The sequence below is a fragment of the Physella acuta genome, unplaced genomic scaffold (assembly GCF_028476545.2).
Source record: "Physella acuta isolate Inbredline_101_S28 unplaced genomic scaffold, ASM2847654v3 ptg000975l, whole genome shotgun sequence".
NCBI lineage: Eukaryota > Metazoa > Mollusca > Gastropoda > Physidae > Physella > Physella acuta.
Window position 1 is genome coordinate 159,741 of NW_026732492.1, and position 19,232 is coordinate 178,972.

General features: G+C 34.7%; 1 protein-coding gene across 3 annotated transcripts; it reads left to right on the forward strand.

The window, feature by feature from the left end:
- Positions 1-879: 879 nt before the first annotated feature.
- Positions 880-17,543, forward strand: LOC131954141 (prolyl 4-hydroxylase subunit alpha-2). Of its 3 annotated transcripts, none has more exons than XM_059317672.1 (16): positions 880-960; positions 5,187-5,386; positions 5,583-5,722; positions 6,641-6,735; positions 7,344-7,455; positions 8,169-8,293; positions 8,962-9,013; positions 9,980-10,119; positions 13,020-13,181; positions 13,687-13,748; positions 13,858-13,981; positions 14,121-14,174; positions 14,669-14,725; positions 15,354-15,422; positions 15,547-15,643; positions 17,245-17,543. In XM_059317672.1, the coding sequence occupies exons 2-16, from the start codon at positions 5,211-5,213 to the stop codon at positions 17,358-17,360; spliced, it is 1,581 nt and encodes a 526-aa protein (XP_059173655.1). In that variant the 5' UTR covers positions 880-960; positions 5,187-5,210; the 3' UTR covers positions 17,361-17,543. The 3 variants fall into 3 exon arrangements, with proteins under 3 accessions (XP_059173655.1, XP_059173653.1, XP_059173656.1); XM_059317670.1 differs by lacking the exon at positions 880-960 and adding an exon at positions 976-1,035; XM_059317673.1 differs by lacking the exons at positions 880-960; positions 14,121-14,174 and adding an exon at positions 976-1,035.
- The last annotated feature ends 1,689 nt before the right edge of the window (positions 17,544-19,232 follow it).

Sequence of the window (19,232 nt, forward strand, 5' to 3'; positions counted from 1 at the left end):
ATAATGAAAATATTTGTTTTTCTTCTTTCTATTAAAAAGTTTCTTATTAAACCGTTCTTTTTTATGAATTTTTAAATTATTTACTTTGATAAACACATATAGTATTATAAAAACAATCACTTGGCTTACAATGCCTTTAGAAGACCACAATCTCCTAACTCAACAGAAAAAGCATTGGTAATTAAATTGATCTCTTATGAGCACATTTATTTTGAAGAACGTATTCTAGAACCCCAAAGGAACACACTGAAAGTATTTCACGACAGTAAAAAATCTCTGGTGGCCTTTTATAAATGGTTGATGTTCAGTGTTTCTTCCAGACTTTTTTCTGCGGGGGGGGGGGGGGGGAACTTGAAATTTTCGGGGGGCGGTAAACTTTCTTCGGGGGGGGTGGGGGGCGGACTGTTAAAAGTATATATTTTCTATATAAATTATATAAATTTCATTTCGTTCGGGGCGGGGGGGGGGGGGGGGGGGGGTAAAAATGCCTGTAAGAAACTCTGTTGATGTCTTTTTCATTTTATGAAAAGGCGATATATTTTTTAAAATATGAAATGAGTATCGAACAGCAGTTGTAATTATTTGCAAAAAAAAAAACATCTTTAAAAGTTGAAAAATAATAATGTAAAGATAAATTGTGTCTTGTTACTGATTTATCGGCACGACTGTTGGTGAAATTAGTTTACCCTCTTCAAAACTTCCGTATAAAATGTAAAATCAACCCTCCCGTCAGCATATGATGCCATTAAACGAGGGCCTCTTTAATCGGCACTAGTAGTCATTTTAAACACAGTATTTAAAAACTGGTACATTTTAATTACGTGACAAATAAATATGACCATCGCGACCATGTGTTGCATAAATAAATCAATATTAGCACACAGACGAATCGTTTTGTTTAAATGATTTACAGTAGCTCCAGTGTTAAAGAGTGAACATTGCCGTGTGTATTATTTGGTTGTAAGTAACAACATACTGTTTTCTTTATCTTTAGTCTAAAGGTAAATATCAAGCTAGGTCTTTGTAGACTATTTGGTAAGTGATCTATCCATTTTATGAATTCAAACATTTTTTCTTTGTGCTTTCTCGTATACAAAGTATAGAGGAGTATAAAAAATCGATACTACATCACTATGGGATTCCTTTACCCAACGAAACTCATCAACATCAACGAAGATACACATCAACAAACAGTTGAAATAAGGCTTTATGCTTTCGTCTTTTATCTATTTAACAGTCATTGATTCTATTATGATTGGTTACAACTCAGACGAAAACATTGATACAAAGTATTACGTACCTCAACCCACTGGTAAAGATTACGCAATACCCGGATTCGTTTGGGATGGTTTTAGACTGATGGGATACGAAACTAAAAAGACTACTAGAAAAAAAAACTCTCCGGGGACTCGAATCTAATGTCTAGGGTAAAAACGTACATGAAGACCCTCTACAACTAATAATACTTTTAATAAATCTAGAGCCTTCTAAAATGCAAACAAGTCTAAATAATAAATAGTTATGTAAAAACAATATAAATATACAGGGGCGTAGCGAGGGGGGGGGGGGGGCGGGGGGTGCGGACCGCACCGGGTGACACCATTTACGGGGGTGACACCAAGGCAAAAAATAGCAAAATATATAGAGAAAAACTCGAGGGGGGGTGCAAATCGAAAGTTTGAGGGGGGGGGGTGCAAATCGAAAACTCGAGGGGGGGTGCAAATCGAAAGTTTGAGGGGGGGGGGGGGTGCAAATCGAAAATTTGAAAGTTTGTCCCTGGGAAGGGTCTCTATGCCTCTGGGGGGGGGGGGGTGACACCATTAAGTGCCGCACCGGGTGACACCCGACCTCGCTACGCCACTGTAAATATACAATAATGAAAGACCCAACTTACGATTTTAGGAATAACACACTGAAACTACTAACACAGGATAAGGTACCTAAGTAATCAACACAATTCTCACGTTATTAAAATGAGACACAGAAAAATACCGAATACGCTGGAACTAAGGGATAATTACTGCTTAATCTAGAAGATATAACATGGCGACGTACGTGACTCTCTCTCCTGGGTGTCTAGTGGGCTGCCTCGTGTGTGGAATATTCCTGCTTTTTATACCACTCTGAAATTATGGGATGTTGACCTCAGTGTCAAGGACCATTGGGGGGAAGCAGCCAAAGCACGAGCCACACGAACTCAGTGGTGAATACTATCACATGAGTCTGGTGGAAAATTTCTTTAGTTTGAATAACAGATAGCTCAAGGCCATTTAAAATATTAATATAATTAACAATAAATAAAAAGAAGACCTAAGTAGGTCACACAAAGTGAACCCTTACTGAAGCAGAAATGTTGCGAATGAAAATAAGCTCACTTTCACATCTACTTCAGCAATCCTAGTGATAGCTAATCTAATTTTTTTATAAGAACCGTTTAAGACCAGCTAAAAGATCAAGTGAAAAAAACAAAGATGTGAGTAAACATAAGCTATACAATAAGATTCAAGAAAGGACTTTTATGAAGGTGGATCGCAATATATAACTAGTAAATAAGAGTGGGGAAGTAGGCTAGGACATGCCGCATTAGCAAAGTCAAGTAGGCATTCAAAACCCTACGTTAATCTGGACGTTAAGAGCAATGTCTACTTGTTTAGAAATACGACTGTTAAACAGTATCTTCACCTCTATAACTGAGACGTAGAGAAAAACACAAATTAATAAAAACAAACTTCAGACTTTCATAAAAGATTACTGCTGTGACAACAATGGGCATTACTATATTGGCAAAGATATACACAAACGCAAGTTAAAAGAGATTGAACAGCATTACTTGTAGCAGTAACATAAAATATGTACTCTATAGTGCTGAGACGTGGTGAAATACACATACTAATAAAAAACGAACTTCAGATTTCCATAACGAATCCTTCTTCTTCTTCTTTCCTGATATGGAAAAAAACTGGGCAGAGCCCTGTTGGCAAAGAAATGCAATATGTGGATGGAATTTTCAATCATACTTTCCGCAAAAAAACAAAACAAACAATAAATGCATTAGATTAGAATCCCCAAGGAAAGACAAAAAATAAGTTAGGCAAATTCGAAGGAATTTATCGCAAAGCACCGAAAATCAATATATCTGGGTGCGGTTTAAAGAAATCGGCCAAAAACCCAAGTACGATAGAGAAGTGTGTTTGCGTGCCTATACTCCATAAGGGCTCTACAAGAATGAATGATGATGTTACTAGATGAAATCTCAAATACACATATCCTATGTATAGTTTGCTAACAAAGATTTCCGGTGACCGATATCCCACAAATAATCGGAATTGGATACTTTTATATCCCTACCTCATAGTACATCAAATTCTGAGAACTTTGTACTTCAGTGTTTCCTATAAAACCTAGAGACCTTGTCACAAATATTTTAAATATATCTGGCAGTTTATATACCGATTCAACTTCAAGTAGCATCCCATTTTTTACTAGTATAAATATATGACACAGAGATATAACTCCTGCTTTATTGTATATATCTGTCTATATGCTACTAAAGCAAATTTGTTTACATGTTTGAATATTTGTTTTTTTGTTTCTCTGTTTGGTTATAGGAGAGAATCTGCACTATGTGTAGAGCTGTAAAATACGTAATTAGGTAAAGAACAATGTTCTTTTTAACCAAACTGTTAATCACAAAATAATTTAAAGACGTTAATTAATTTATTGATATATTCATTGGTAGATTAACCACACTATTATAGAATTTCTGAGCAATGACTTTACTTATAGTGACGTCACATTTACTTTTTATAACAATAATGGCGGCTTCCATTGAAGATTTTAGGGCCCAACTCAAAAATTTCACGCGCTATAAAGCTAATTTTCTGTCGGCTATAGCTTAAACGATACGTCTGTTTGCTATTTTTACTAGGTTCCAACACTATTATCAATTTTCAACAGTTCTTCTAATTTGAGTATACAAACGTTTCTCTAGATCTACAGATCAGCTGTCAAAGGAATGGAAAATTAATATTCCTAGATCTAAAATCTATGATCTAGGTCAAACCAAAAGGAATTAGATCTAGTTAAAAATAAAAATCTTTTTAAAATCAGAATAAATTATTGAGTTTCTTTATTAAACATTTTTAGTCCTTAAATATTTCATATAAATCTTTGCTTTTTAGCTTCACGGATCATCTAATTCATGAATACACGGGATTTATCTATTTAGGTTCTAGATCTAGAAACGACTAGCTAGACTTAAGCCAAGCAAGTCGTAGAATCTAGATCTAAAAAACTCTATCTAGATATAGATCTAGATAATAATGAGTGTCTAAACATAACTATTTTAGATCTTCATTATTTTATATAAATCTTTGTTTTTTGTTTAGCTATGGAATTGGCTAATTTAATTTAGGATACAATTTAATATTAAAATAATACTAGGGCCTATTCGCGTAAATCAAGTTTCTTACGCAGACTAAAAGTATAAATATAGCAGTAAACAAGTCTTACATGCAGAGCCTAGGTAGCTAAAGCGTTTGTGTAATATGTTTCCATGCGGGTGGCACGCCTTCAAGACACAACATGTCAATATTATTTTTATTTCAATTTTTTTAAAGATGTGAATAATGAAGTTACCTATCGGAACTTGGCAGGATACAGGGGAGGAGAAGTAGAGTTCACCTGTTTATGTGTTTTCAGCATATGAAGGGATAATGTGGTCAGAGCCATGCAAAATATTTTTTAAACGATAAAAACACGTTGTCTGAGACTTGGCGAAACACTGGGCAGGTGAAGTAGAGTTGCGTAGGTGTAGAGTTCACTTGTGACGTCAGCATATGAAGGAATAGTATGGTCAGACCCATTGTCTGCGGAAATCGGTGTTTTTAAAAGACAAAAACGTCTGAGGTGTGATGTCTTTTTTAATGTGGGGTCTGTTTTTTTCGTGACAGACGTGATGCTATTTTTGGATGACCCCCCCCCCTCCCCCAAACAAAAAGTTATTTAAGGATGACGAGTACTCTAATACATACTAAAATTAATTACACTGTACATTTGAGAAGAATTTTAATCAAATTATTTAATGTTTGATGATGACTCAAATGCATAGTGGGAATTAGAAGGTTTTTTGGTTTTAATTACTAGCTTTTTCTTCATTTTTAACAAAAACTTGTTTATTTTTACAGCAGTTACTGCTGCCATATACTGACATGTATTGTGTCAGTGTCACAGTTCTTACCTTGTCAGCCTTGCTGTCATTGACGTCATCAGAAATGTTCACATCATCTAATAAGGTGCAGAGGATGGTGATGGATGAGGAACGTATGCTGGGTGAATTAAAACTATTTATAGACCAGAAGTATGATTGGCTAAAGAAGATGTCCATGTAAGTTTACATAGACTGGCTAAAGGACGTGTCAAGGGAATTTTTTAAACGCATACCTTTTTTTTTTAGTTTTTTTTAATTGCAAAAAAAATAATAATTTTTAAAAGTATGTATTTAAGCCAGTCATGTGCAAAAATAACCAAATATTATTTTATATGAAAATTTAAATTTTGTTTGCATCTCTATTTCTTGCCAGCTTCTATTTTGACCGACTGCGTGATGTCAAATTTCGTGATGACTCGCTAGAAGGACATGATTTGTATCATCCAAACACCATGTACCTGGCCATCCAAAAGTTTGCCAATGATTACTCGCCGGTTCTGGGCAACAATTTACGTAGGTTTAGCTCATTACATTCTGTAGTAGATTATCTTTGTGATTTAGAGAATTAAAGAAATCACGCAAATAAGATCTTATGTATAAAATTTAATGCACATTCCTCAAACTGTATTACCGGTATTTAAGAAACTAGAAATAATACAGTGAAATACCTCTTCCTTTGATTAATTCCTAGTTCAAGATTCTATACTGAAAATAGTCTTTTTGACATGTTCAAATGGAAATAAAATAAAGTAGGTTATGTCTTCTTTTACTGGAAATTAAATACAAGTTGAAAGAAAAACGCGCAACAATGTATTTTCGTCCTTTAAATTTAAATTGTACTCAAGTTGTAGGATTTTGAGATAATGGAATTAGAATAATTACCACTTGCTTTATGCGAATTCGCTCAAAACTTAGATGCAAACTACAAATTTGATATGATACATAGATATGAAATTTTGTCAGCCTAACTAAAACGCTACTTAATCTATCATGTTTGCATGTACAAACACAATTTTTCAGTGGCTCAATGGTTATAAAAAAAATTTAAATCTCGATTTAGATTTTTCGATCGATTGCAATAGATCCTACATATTTAATTTCAAATAACGTAAGGGAAGTATAAAATGGCCATAACCTAACTGTCAAAATCTCGATTTCGATGTTTTTGCACGATTACAATACTTTCTGTATACTCTGTATAAGAAAAATTAAACAAAAATCACTTTTTAGGAAAAATTTAGTCTGGTTTAAGGAGTATGTTGTAGTAAGTAATCATATTACAAGTAACGTTTAAGTTATTTGTTATTCTCAAATGTAATCAAATGTACCTAAATAATTGTGTACTATATATGGATGATCAATTCATCAAATAAACAAATCTCCACTGCTAAGAGAAATTCACATATTTGGACATTTTATTTTCTCTAACAGAAAACTTCCTCAACATTCAAAGAGAGTCTGGACAAATTTTTCTGGCCGATAAGGACGATATTGCAGGGGCCAGAAAGTCGTTGGTGATTCTTCAGGTATAAACAATTATTTTGGCTGTATGTATTTGTTTTAAAACAGATTACATAATTCTTCATGTATAAACTATCCGTGGCGTAGCGACGTCGGGTGTCACCCTTCCCGGGGACAAGTTTTGAATTGCACCCTCCCCCTAAAACTTTCGATTTGCACCTCCACCCCCCCCCCCTCAATCTTTCGATTTCCACCTCTTAAAACACTATTTATCACTCTTAAGTGGAATTGTAATTTTTTCTATATATTTTGCTATTTTTGCCTTGTTGTCACGACCCTAAATGGTGTCACCCGGTGCGGTCCGCACCCCCGCCCTCCCCCCTTGCTACGCCTCTGGGTCATACATCTTAGTACTTTGAATGTACGACTCATTGTGTTAAATAAAATAACGTTTTGATTACAATCTAATTTGAAGAAGAAATTAGGCCCTCCTGTAATATTTCATTTTAAACCTATATTCTTTGTAAAAATCTGGAAAGGCAATGTAAGTTTATTACCTAAATTTCGTATTCATATGTTGACACATTTTTGTAATCTAAATCTGTCAACTCTGTTGAATAACTGTGTTTTTTTATTTTAATTTTATCAATTAATTGTTTTCTTGTATAATCAGGTGGTATTCAAAATGAGTGCCTTGGACATGGCAAGGGGAGACTATCTTGGATTTCAAGGGCCTCCACTTAAATCAAACGATGCTATACTCATTGGGGCTAGAGCCTTTTCAGGTTTTGCGTTTATTATCTATATTGTGACTTTGTTTCCTGAGACTACTTATTCAAACGTTCATGAAATTTTAAATTGCACAAAAATGAGAAGCAGCGGTAGATCAGTTTGCTCTTCGATTTTGTGTGGGGCTGTCGATGGTATTAAATATCAAACTTTTATTTATTTTTTTTTTGTTTTTTTTTAATAGTTGCTTCAGATGCATTCATTTTTTTTAATCTTTAGAGTAACTTGATAAATTTAACAGAATATTATGCATCTTTTCTTTCCCAGAAGCTATAGAAATACTTTTCTAAATATAGTTCTTGTAATTTATTGATACAATTATTTTTAAGAAAAGATATTATATATATATATATATATATATATATATATATATATATATATATATATATATATATATATATATATATATATATATATATATATATATATATATATGACAGCTGGAAATCGCCGTGTAAAATATTTATTGTTAGTAGATAAAACAGTTACATAATGTAAAATAATACTTTGGTTATCTTTAAACGTAAAATATAGACGGAACAACAATAGACAGGAATGGTCATTTTGAATCGAATATTGTAACAGTTATAATGATGTCATTATTTTTTAAAATAGTTTTTATTATATAAGATGCAGACTTTCTGACTTATAATGCGATTTAACCAATTATTAGTTATTATGATTAAATTATTGTTTTTTAAATTACCAGAAGAACATTTTAACGAATGTATTGAGTGGATGAACGCCTCGATTACTTTATACAACAGTACGGACAGTACGTCGTTAGCAACAATCCCAGAAATAACAGCAGTTATGGGACGTGCTTACTTAAGAGTAAGTCAAGATTGGTATTGTGAACGTATCGAGTCTATTCTTGTTTTAAACTAAAACCCTCTATGTAATGGCGTAAAGATTCTCACTAATCTTAAATGGGAAAGAAATATTGTTTGGAATTAATATATAATTTGGTTAATCCAAAATTTAAAATGGTTAAAGGAAATATAAGTGCGATTAACCATACAGTTAACCATCATAACTCAGCCCACAAAGAGATGTAATTAAAAATGTAATAAAAGTATAAATATGTACAAGCAATTTATCATGTAAAACTTCACAACAATGGTTTCCCCATTCAGCCAAGATAAACATCCAATATGGCACAAGTCAAATGTTTACTCGTTCTTTTCTAAATTTTCTTGGTTACAGTGTTTAATGTAAGTTACGATTCACCATATTGCCCCTAAGTAGACTGAACACAAAATGTACTAACTTAATTAAATTGTTAAAATAAGTATTTTTATAGCCCATTTCTGGCAAAATTATCAAATCGATGCTTTTATTGACATCTCGATGCTATTTTGTAACAATATTTCTATCAAGAACCCAAAATTTGTTTGTATTGATGTTTTTCTTTCATTAATGTCGCCATTTCAATGATGTTACATCGTATATTTTTCACCAACGTCGTGATGTAAAATTTTAACGAATTATTTACTCCACAGTTGGGTGATCGTGCGAGAGCCGAGCAAATCTACGATGAGGTTAAACTATTAGGTAACACGTGATCGTTGACACAAATGTTAAACCTTACACCATAAATATTTTAACTTAAACACATTGTAGTCGAGACAAGGGAAAGCAACATACATTTAAATCGTTCATTTTTTCCATCATTAAATAAAGCGAGAATGAGCTCCCTTAAACTTTCTCAAATATTCTTATATAACACTACGGGTGATGACAACTTTGGATATAGATATATACATGATTTTGAATCCATTTTTCATTCATGAGCGTTTTTTTTCAGAAATCGTAAAAAGCGCAAATTACTACTTCAACTAAATTACTCACATTTTAACTGAAGGCAGAGAGTTATATCTTCTATTTTCATTGGAAATTTCATGTATCTATCTGAAACAGTACTCAAGTTATAGGCTTTTGAAAAGTTGAAAGTAGAATAATCTACTTCCCGTTTCATCAATATAGCTGTTACATTACTTAAGTATCGTGTTAACAGACATACACACATACAAAGACACATGTACACACGCGTACACACACACAGACTAGATGTCTCAAATAAACATTCGTATGATTGAGGTTGGTTTTGATGATTTTATCATTTTCATTGATTATTATAAGTTTTTACAGGCTTTTAGTTAACTCGCTTCATCTGTCTATCGTCTGTCTGTCGTCAGTCTGTCTGTTGTCATAGATCGAAACGAGCGTACGAAATTTTGGGCACTTCTTTCAGATTCTTTTCAAGGATGACACGAGGATCAATACTTGAAGACAATGCAATCTTTTATGAATTATTTAAAATTTTCTAAAGATATTATGTTATCTAACTATTACTAATCCTCACGATTATATGTGTATTATCCTGTTCATACATATCGTCCCAGAAAGACTATTATTTACTTCGTTTCAATAGTACTATGACGTGAGTATGTATGTCTCATTAGATGATTTAACATTTTGGGGCAATACCTGACACGATTTTTCTACATTTGTCTGTAGAGCCAGCAGGTGATGAAGTCGGTGCTTTGGGCCATGAACTAAACAATCAAGTCGAGTTTGAATTTGAATTTGAGCCACCAGATGAAACATTCCAGAACTATAGTCGCCTCTGTAGACTGGAGAACCGGCACCACATACCTGTAAGGATCAGTTTTATTTTTTATGCTTTGGTCCATAAAGATTAAACGTTCCACATATCATTTGTCGTGTTGGCACGCAGGGGGTTAGTGCAGTTTAGTGGTTGAACTTATTACGAACGCTATTCTGTCAGTCGCAGAGCTAGCGAACGCCCCTGGCTCGTTTTGAGATGGCTAATGACAGATATCAACTGCTATGGAGTGTCAGACACACAAAAAACAACTCAACGTTTGCTCGTGAATAAAATCTAGGGGAATAACACGCTGAACTGATGTGACTTACAACAACTTGAATCTGTCAACAACCGTTTAATATGCGTACATGAATAAAAAGGGACACTAGGTCTGTTCAAATCTGTCAACAACCGTTTAATATGCGTACATGAATAAAAAGGGACACTAGGTCTGTACAAAATAACACAGAACCTAAGAGTACAAAATAAACCAAAATCCAACTTACAGTTGATGAAAAATCACTAGTCTAGATTACAAATATCACAGATATGGCATTGGATAATGAACACAGCTTAAGGAAAATTACTGAAAATACTGAATCGCACTAGAATCACCAATAATAGGGGAAAAGTTACCGCTACAAACTATGTAACACAAAATGGCGTCACACACATGACACACTCTCTCGAGATCTATGGTAAACCGCAGAAACCTAACACCAACCTTAATCCTATACTTAACCCTATCCCTAACCCTAACCCTAACCCTAACCCTAACCCTAACCCTAACCCTAACCCTAACCCTAACCCTAACCCTAACCCTAACCCTAACCCTAACCCTAACCCTAACCCTAACCCTAACCCTAACCCTAACCCTAACCCTAACCCTAACCCTAACCCTAGCCCTAATCCTAATCCTAATCCTAATCCTAATCCTAATCCTAATCCTAATCCTAATCCTAATCCTAATCCTAATCCTAATCCTAATCCTAATCCTAATCCTAATCCTAATCCTAATCCTAATCCTAATCCTAATCCTAATCCTAATCCTAATCCTAATCCTAATCCTAATCCTAATCCTAATCCTAATCCTAATCCTAATCCTAATCCTAATCCTAATCCTAATCCTAATCCTAATCCTAATCCTAATCCTAATCCTAATCCTAATCCTAATCCTAATCCTAATCCTAATCCTAATCCTAATCCTAATCCTAATCCTAATCCTAATCCTAATCCTAATCCTAATCCTAATCCTAATCCTAATCCTAATCCTAATCCTAATCCTAATCCTAATCCTAATCCTAATCCTAATCCTAATCCTAATCCTAATCCTAATCCTAATCCTAATCCTAATCCTAATCCTAATCCTAATCCCTAACCAGGGGCGTAGCGAGGGGGGGGGGCGGGGGTGCGGATCGCACCGGGTGACACCATTTAGGGGGGTGACACCAAGGCAAAAAATAGCAAAATATAGAGAGAAAAACTTGAGGGGGGGTGCAAATCGAAAGTTTGAGGGGGGGGGGGGGTGCAAATCGAGTACTTGAGGGGGGAGGGGTGTAAATCGAAAGTTTGAAAGGGGGGGGGTGCAAATCGAAAACTTGAAAGTTTGTCCCCGGGAAGGGTCGCAACCAGAGTTTCTTCCAGGCATCTCTTCGGGGGTGCGAAGCCCCCCCGAAAAATTTTTACCGCCCCCCCCCCCCCGAACGACATGAAATTTATATAATTTGTATAGAAAATATATACTTTTAACAGTGTCCGCCCCCCCCCCCCCCCGAAGATAGTTTACCGCCCCCCCCCCCCGAAAATTTCAAGTGCCCCCCCCCGGAGAAAAAAGTCTGGAAGAAACACTGGTCGCAACGCCTCTGGGGGGGGGGTGACACCATTAAGTGCCGCACCGGGTAACACCCGACCTCGCTACGCCACTGTCCCTAACCCTATCCTAATCTTACCCCTAACCCTCATTCTAGCCCTAACCCTAGCCATAGGTCACTGCGCATGCGCAGAGCTATCTTTTGCCGACTAAGTGGAGACGTTGGGGAGAAAAATCTTCTTCCGAGTAGACACTTCGTTTTAAATCAGCGCAGAACCAGGGGAGGTCACTCCAAAATCATAAGACTATTGCTTGGGAATTTTACCAAAGTTCGAAATAACCAATTAAAATTTCATCACATAACGTGACGGAAAAGTACTAGTGATTGTACAACTCTCCCAAGGTCGATTACATAAGCTAAATTATAAAAAATAAGACCTAAGTAGGTCACAAACTTTACACGTTGTGTGCAGTGTCACGTTTTGTAGAACTCTAAGTGTGGCTTCGAACGGTCCCAAGTTAACTATAGAGGAAATAAACGATTTCAATACTTTTGCTCATTTTGTTGCCATAGTATTAAGTCTTGTAAATAACACAGCGTATGTTGTGTATCTGTCAAATAAACGATATAATATTTGCTGTGTGTCTGTAAATTAAACGGTGCATGTTTTAATGAAATAACGTATGATTTGTTTACCGTTTAAATATCTTAAAGATGTTTGTGTATCTGTCACGTGTTATGTGTCGGCCTATGTGTCATCTAATTATATTAAAGATGTTTGTGTATCTGTCACGTGTTATGTGTTGGCCTGTCATCTAATTATCTTAAAGATGTTTGTGTATCTGTCACGTGTTATGTGTTGGCCTGTCATCTAATTATCTTAAAGATGTTTGTGTATCTGTCACGTGTTATGTGTTGGCCTGTCATCTAATTATCTTAAAGATGTTTGTGTATCTGTCACGTGTTATGTGTTGGCCTGTCATCTAATTATCTTAAAGATGTTTGTGTATCTGTCACGTGTTATGTGTTGGCCTGTCATCTAATTATCTTAAAGATGTTTGTGTATCTGTCACGTGTTATGTGTTGGCCTGTCATCTAATTATCTTAAAGATGTTTGTGTATCTGCCACGTGACCCAGGACCCGAACAACCCGAGACTTGTGTGCCGGTACAGAGAGACTCTACTGCCCTACTACAGGTTTAAAGAAGAGATCCTGTCTGTTGCCCCGTTTGTTTCCGTCATCTACAACGTCATCAGTGACGCTGAGGGCGACCACCTCAAGGGTTTTGTCAGCGATAAGGTCAGTTAGTTCGTTTATTATTGACAAGCTAATCACCATTAAACTTAACTGGATAATTAAGTAATAAACGTATGTTTAACTGATCAGAAGATTTAATGTATTAATTGAAACCTTTCAGTAAATGTATGTGATTTCTGCTGTCAAGTATTATAATAGTCTATGTGTCTATTTGGCACATGTCCTGCATGTTGTTTTGCTATCTTTGATTCTCTCAACTTTTTAATTTTCTTGATAGATGTCTTATTGTTTTATGCTAAAGTCTACCCCCCACCACTACCCCCTCACCCCCACTAAAAAAACTTATTCTCTATCAAAATCAGTTACTAACTTATATAGAAAAGAATCTTTCATTACTCTACACTTTTCCCCAAAACATTTTTACTGGCTCTCAAATAAAGATACGTTTCTAAAAAACCAATGTCCTTCAATGTTTGATGACTACAACATTTAGAAAAAATAGAACTTAAAATGAGCAATTATTACTAATGTAAAATATTTTTTTCAGCTTCAAAGAGGACAAATTCAAGGAATCAAGGCCATTGCTTCGGACATTAGAACCAGTGATTTGTAAGTACGCTAGCACCTGCGATTTGTCAGTACCAGATAGTAGGACAAATGATGTGTCCATTTACAACACGAGACATGTTTATTTACGTCTGTTTCCGTCACGTGACAGGGCATGGATTGGTGACCAAATGTCGGGACAGGTATCGAACATCTCCAAAAGAATCGGATACATCACAGGTCTGGACACGTCACAGAGAAAACCGGACGGTCTAACTTCTGCGGAAGATTTTCAGGTTAGAAAATGTCATTAAAACTGGACAGCTATATGTGTGGTTGGGGTTAAAATACATATTAGTTACTTTTTTTGTTGAGAGCTAGTTTACGAGAGTAGCATAAAGACGATTACACAAGAAACAATTTTCTTTGAATCAGGTGGTCAACTATGGACTGGGTGGACGTTACGAACCGCACACCGATCCTGTGATGGTCAGAAAAAGTTTTTATAACATTTAATGTAGTTGACAACGTCTAGTTGCTTGTTGTTAACGGTGTGGGGCAAAACTTGTACATTATTTTTTCACCCACTTTTCATGCAGGCACTTAATTCAAACGTTTAGGTAAACTCGTCTTCAAATACAATGGAAGAATATCTATTTATTAACATAATTAGATGTAGGATTATATATTTTAAAAATACTAATGATCTGTTGATTTCTTGGCAAAGCGTAAATCACAAACTAGTTGAGAGCAGATGAATGTCTTGTAGAAATTACAAGCTACTTGTCCGGTTTTAATGCAAATGAAGTGTTAGTTTCAATTAAAATTATTTTTTAAAAACATTATTTTTAAATTTTGTGATCAAATGTAATTTATTAACTCGTCTATTTATGTTTTACTCTTAAGTTAGCTGAAAAATAGCCCCATAGAGTAGTTGTATCTTTACTTACAAAAAAAAAATTAATAATAATATTTATTCTTAGAATCCGCCGCCTTGGGTGAAACGGTCAGGACATAGATTAGCCACGTTTCTTATTTACGTAAGTAAGCTAATCTTTAATGTTAGTTTTAATAGAGGTTAAATGATATTCATAACTCACATTTTTATGTAAGTTTGCTTATCTGAAAAGCGAAATATTTTCATGTAAGTTAGATCTCATAAGAAGCTTGTTTTTCTTTATTTCTTTTATCTATATTTAAAAAAAAAATTCCTTTCAATGAACGTAACTAACAGCTATTAAAAACATTAAAGAACCCATGCATGTATTTTTATACTATGGCACATGCTAGACGATCAGGTGACTTGTAGTTACAATGTTATTCAGGTTTAACTATCTACGTCAATCATTCACATAAAACAACAATAGCTATTAATTTACATTTTAATTTTTTATTCTTTTGCATGTATTCACCATTGTACTCACCTGTCTCTCTCAATAGTCAGACTTTCCAGTTTAAAACAACCTATTGTTTTCATACTGTGCCCAACATACAACTCTTATATTAATTATAAAAAAGTCAAAATCTCACCGAAAAAATTCGAGCAAAATCCTTTAAGTGAAAAATCATTTACTGATGCAGTCAGTCCATTCTTAAAGTAAAAAAATGATGTAGACAAAAATGGCAATAAAAAAGTTATGTATTGTAGATGTTTTATTTGAATCGTAGCTCAGTGATGTCCAGCGAGGCGGATCTACCGTCTTCCCTAAGATTGGGATTGCAGTAGCACCTGTCAAGGTAGTTTAAACCTATCTTCGCCTATCTTCGCCTATCTTCGCCTATCTTCCATGTACTTAACATTTTAATGTACTCCACACAAAGTCAATGTTTAAAGTTTTTAAAATTCTCTTGACGCTAACAGAACATGGCGCTGTTTTGGTATAATTTTGATCCTGCATATGAGGTGGATCTATTGACAAAACATGGCGGATGTCCCGTACTCTATGGACATAAATGGAGTAAGTTCAAATTGCAAACAATCGTAAAGCAAGTTCAATAGTTTTTCCGTTTAGTTAATTTGAATTTATAAATATAAATTTCTAGTGGCGAAACTGAACTATACCTTTATGTTTTGGAAGGATAGCTGCCCATGGTTGTAGCAACTCTATCAATTAATACTTGACTCACTTACGTGACTTAATCCTTTACTTTACAACTTGGTGAGCTTAGGGTCTCAACCATAACCTCACTTACTTGACTTAATCCTTTACAATTTAGAGAGCATAAGGCCTCAACCATAACCTAAATTTTGTCTGGTCCCATTTTGAGTGGTCTAGCGGTAGAGAGCTGGCCTGCTAACCCGTAAGTCTCGAGTTCGAATCCGGGTTTAAGTCAGTAGACCGTCCCTGAGTCCACCCAACTCTGATGAGTACCGAACTCACGTTAGGGAAAGCTAAGGCGGCTGGGCATAGTGTTGACCACACTATCTCTTCATATGCCGAAGTCACAGAAACAAATGAACTCTACTTCAGGTTTGAAAGGGAAACTTTACTTACTTTACATGCTGTTCATTTAGCAATCTCCCAAAACATTCCTACTGTCTTTAGTTCTTCAAGAAGACCCCTGCTTAATGCCTGTCTTAGGTACCCTCTTTCTTTTTAACGGACGGTTTCACTTGAGTCATGTTAGAGTGAGCCTTTCGCAATGCATTTCTTGCCTAATTCAACTTTAGCCTTATTAAATGCACTGAATTAAGTTTGTAATCCTTTCAGGGTAAGAAATCATAAATTAGTAATCAGACTAAAACGAAAAAAGGATAAATACCAGGTAGTTTCATTATTGATGAAAAAAATACCTCCAGGTAGCGGTTAAGAAATAGACCATTAACAAATTGCAAAAAAAACGTTTTAATAACAATATTTTATGTAATAATACACTAAAAATGAAAAAAAAAGAAATTATTTTCTTTAAATATGTAGTATAATACATTACTATTTAAATTACTATAAACACAGAATCGAGTAACTATATCATCTAATGAAAACTTTTATTAAACCGTTTTTTTTAAAGAATTTATTTATTTTTATTTTTTTGGCTACATTTAAAAAAAATTTTAAATAGAGTTGCATGACTAAAAACTATTGCGCACCTATTGAACATGATAACGCGCGTATAATAGTGTGGAATAGTTGAATAAGAATGCTTACTAATTTGACACACATTAAATTAATTTATAAAAAATTAATTAGGTATCCAATTACGTCAAATTTACCGTCAGATTGCATTGTCTTCATATCTTGACCCACGTGCCAACTTTGAAACGAATCTGTCAGTTAGAAAACCCCGAAATTTCGCTAGAGTGTTTCGATCTAGACAGACTGTCGACATACAGACAGAGGAAGCAAGTTAAATAAAGCTTATCAAAACACCTGGCTTCAAGATATTAAGACTGACACAACTGGGTAAAGTCTGAGCAATGGTCAAATGGCCATTTCTGAGTTGTGTTAGGTGGCTTAGACGCCGCAATAAAGACCAGAATTGAAGTCAATGATAAAAGTATTAAGTAAGATTTAAGAAAATTATTGACAATAAACGGAGAAAATATATTTCCTTATTTCAGTCTGTACAAAATGGATCTGGACTTACGGCAACACATTGAGAAGAAGGTGTGGTCTGACACCTGAAGCCACCCAGCTCGATATTGAACCTGACATCAAGAGAGGCTATAAATCATAGCAAGTTGTGGATGAATTTTTTAACAATTCAGAAGAGAAAAATACAGAAGCTGTTAATGAAAGTGTTAAACTGATGACCTAAAAAGTAGTAGAGTAAATGTATTAGTAAAACATGTGTAAAATAACAATAAATTAGGTTCAAGTTAAATAGAGTATAATAATTAAATTGTCAACAACTAAATAAGCAAAAAATGTTTCATATAATAATGTATACATCAATAAATCAATTCTGTGTAAAAACTTTGAATTTCTTTTTTCTTTTCGGAAGTATTGTCCCTTAAATAGATAAAATTGAGCGGTCATTTTTATACCTTTTAATTGTAAATTTCTGAACACCTGGTAGTTTTCCATGTGTCAACAGCGCAAGAGCTAACTCTTTACCAAATATCCAATTCATGTCGCATCTGTAAGTGTTCGATCCTATTCAAGCTCTTTTAAAAATGTATATTTTTTTAAAAGACGCTCAGTCTAGTTCAGTTTGCGGTAACATTTACACGATTATTCCTCTTATATTTGCCTACAAATGTCCGATTTAATTTAGGGATGAGAAACAAACTATCCCCAATTATTAGCTTTAATATGCAGAAAAGATATTGCTTTAGAGGTTTAATCGACCTTACACATTAGAAGGGTTTTGACTTAGGAATTTATTATTCCATAGAAAGATGATATAAGTCGCTAGTCAGGGTCGGTCAGTTTAGATCCCACGTTCCATATGGCCGAGTAAATTACCAAGGTCCATCCAAATGATTCGCCAGATGTGCACAGCCTGATTGAGAGCCTTCCCAATTTTTACTTTCTCGTATATACGAAGTATAGAAAAAGTATTGTCATCGTGCAAAAAAAAAAAATCAATATTGAACCTGACATGAAGAGAGGCTATAAATCATAGCAAGTTGTAGATGAACTGTCATACAATTTTTAAGTAGAGGCAATAAATAGTAGGTATAACTGAAGCACTAAATCTAATCATAAATATAATCTGAAACTCGGACTAAAGGCTGTGTTATGTACCTTAAAGCAAATTTAAATGAATTAATAAGCCCGTGAATCACAAAACAAAATTATAAGGGATCATGTAAATATTATCTTGCAGTTTGAACATTTCTGAAACATTCAACTACACTGTGGTACACACTGTTCCAGTATGCCACCTTTCTTACAGCTCACATAATGTCCATGATTTTCTCAACTTGTGATACAATTAACATATTGAATAAAAATTTATTGGATTCGCAACATATAAAATTGAATCTTTGGAAAACGGACTATCGCCTGCACTAACTAATCTCCCACTTAGTCCAACTCACCCCCCAAAAAAATCTCTTCACCCCACAGGCTTTTTTCTTAGACCCAGACCCCAGCCCAGCCCCTCTGGGTTATCCGTGGGGAGAGATGTGGTTGTTAAGGACTCGAGTTTAAGCACTTTGAAAATGTAGTTCATCTAAGGCTGAGGTCAATCTACATCAGGTTTCTGTGAATTCAGACAAGTTTATTGAAACGGCTAGAGTTTTCCCTTAAACACCACAATGAGGTACGAAAGGTTCCTCTGGTACTTGCTTGCAAATATTCGATCTAATAGGCGTGAAAACATGCGGACAGAATCGACTTTGTTTTTATAGAAACAGATGTAGTTACTGCTCAGCTCTTGTCCTCATTAATGACGCACTAAATCTTCCTGATGAATATGAATATTTCATTGCATGAACGTTTTGATCAATGATATACTAACTCTTCAGTATGTATTTGAATATTACAGTTGGAAAATGTGTGTTGCTTTGTAGATTAACTTAATTCCGTTAGAATTTATTATCGTTTTTAAATTTGTTAATTTGTTTTTAGAATTTGTATTAGCTTTGTACATAGGGTTATT

Bases quoted from the DNA above. Each gene is read 5' to 3' on its own strand.
- LOC131954141 (XM_059317672.1), top strand. From the start codon at position 5,211: ATGTATTGTGTCAGTGTCACAGTTCTTACCTTGTCAGCCTTGCTGTCA. The intron at 10,120-13,019 runs GTAAGGATCAGT...CACGTGACCCAG, and splicing joins AGAACCGGCACCACATACCT to GACCCGAACAACCCGAGACT. The intron at 13,182-13,686 runs GTCAGTTAGTTC...TATTTTTTTCAG, and splicing joins AGGGTTTTGTCAGCGATAAG to CTTCAAAGAGGACAAATTCA.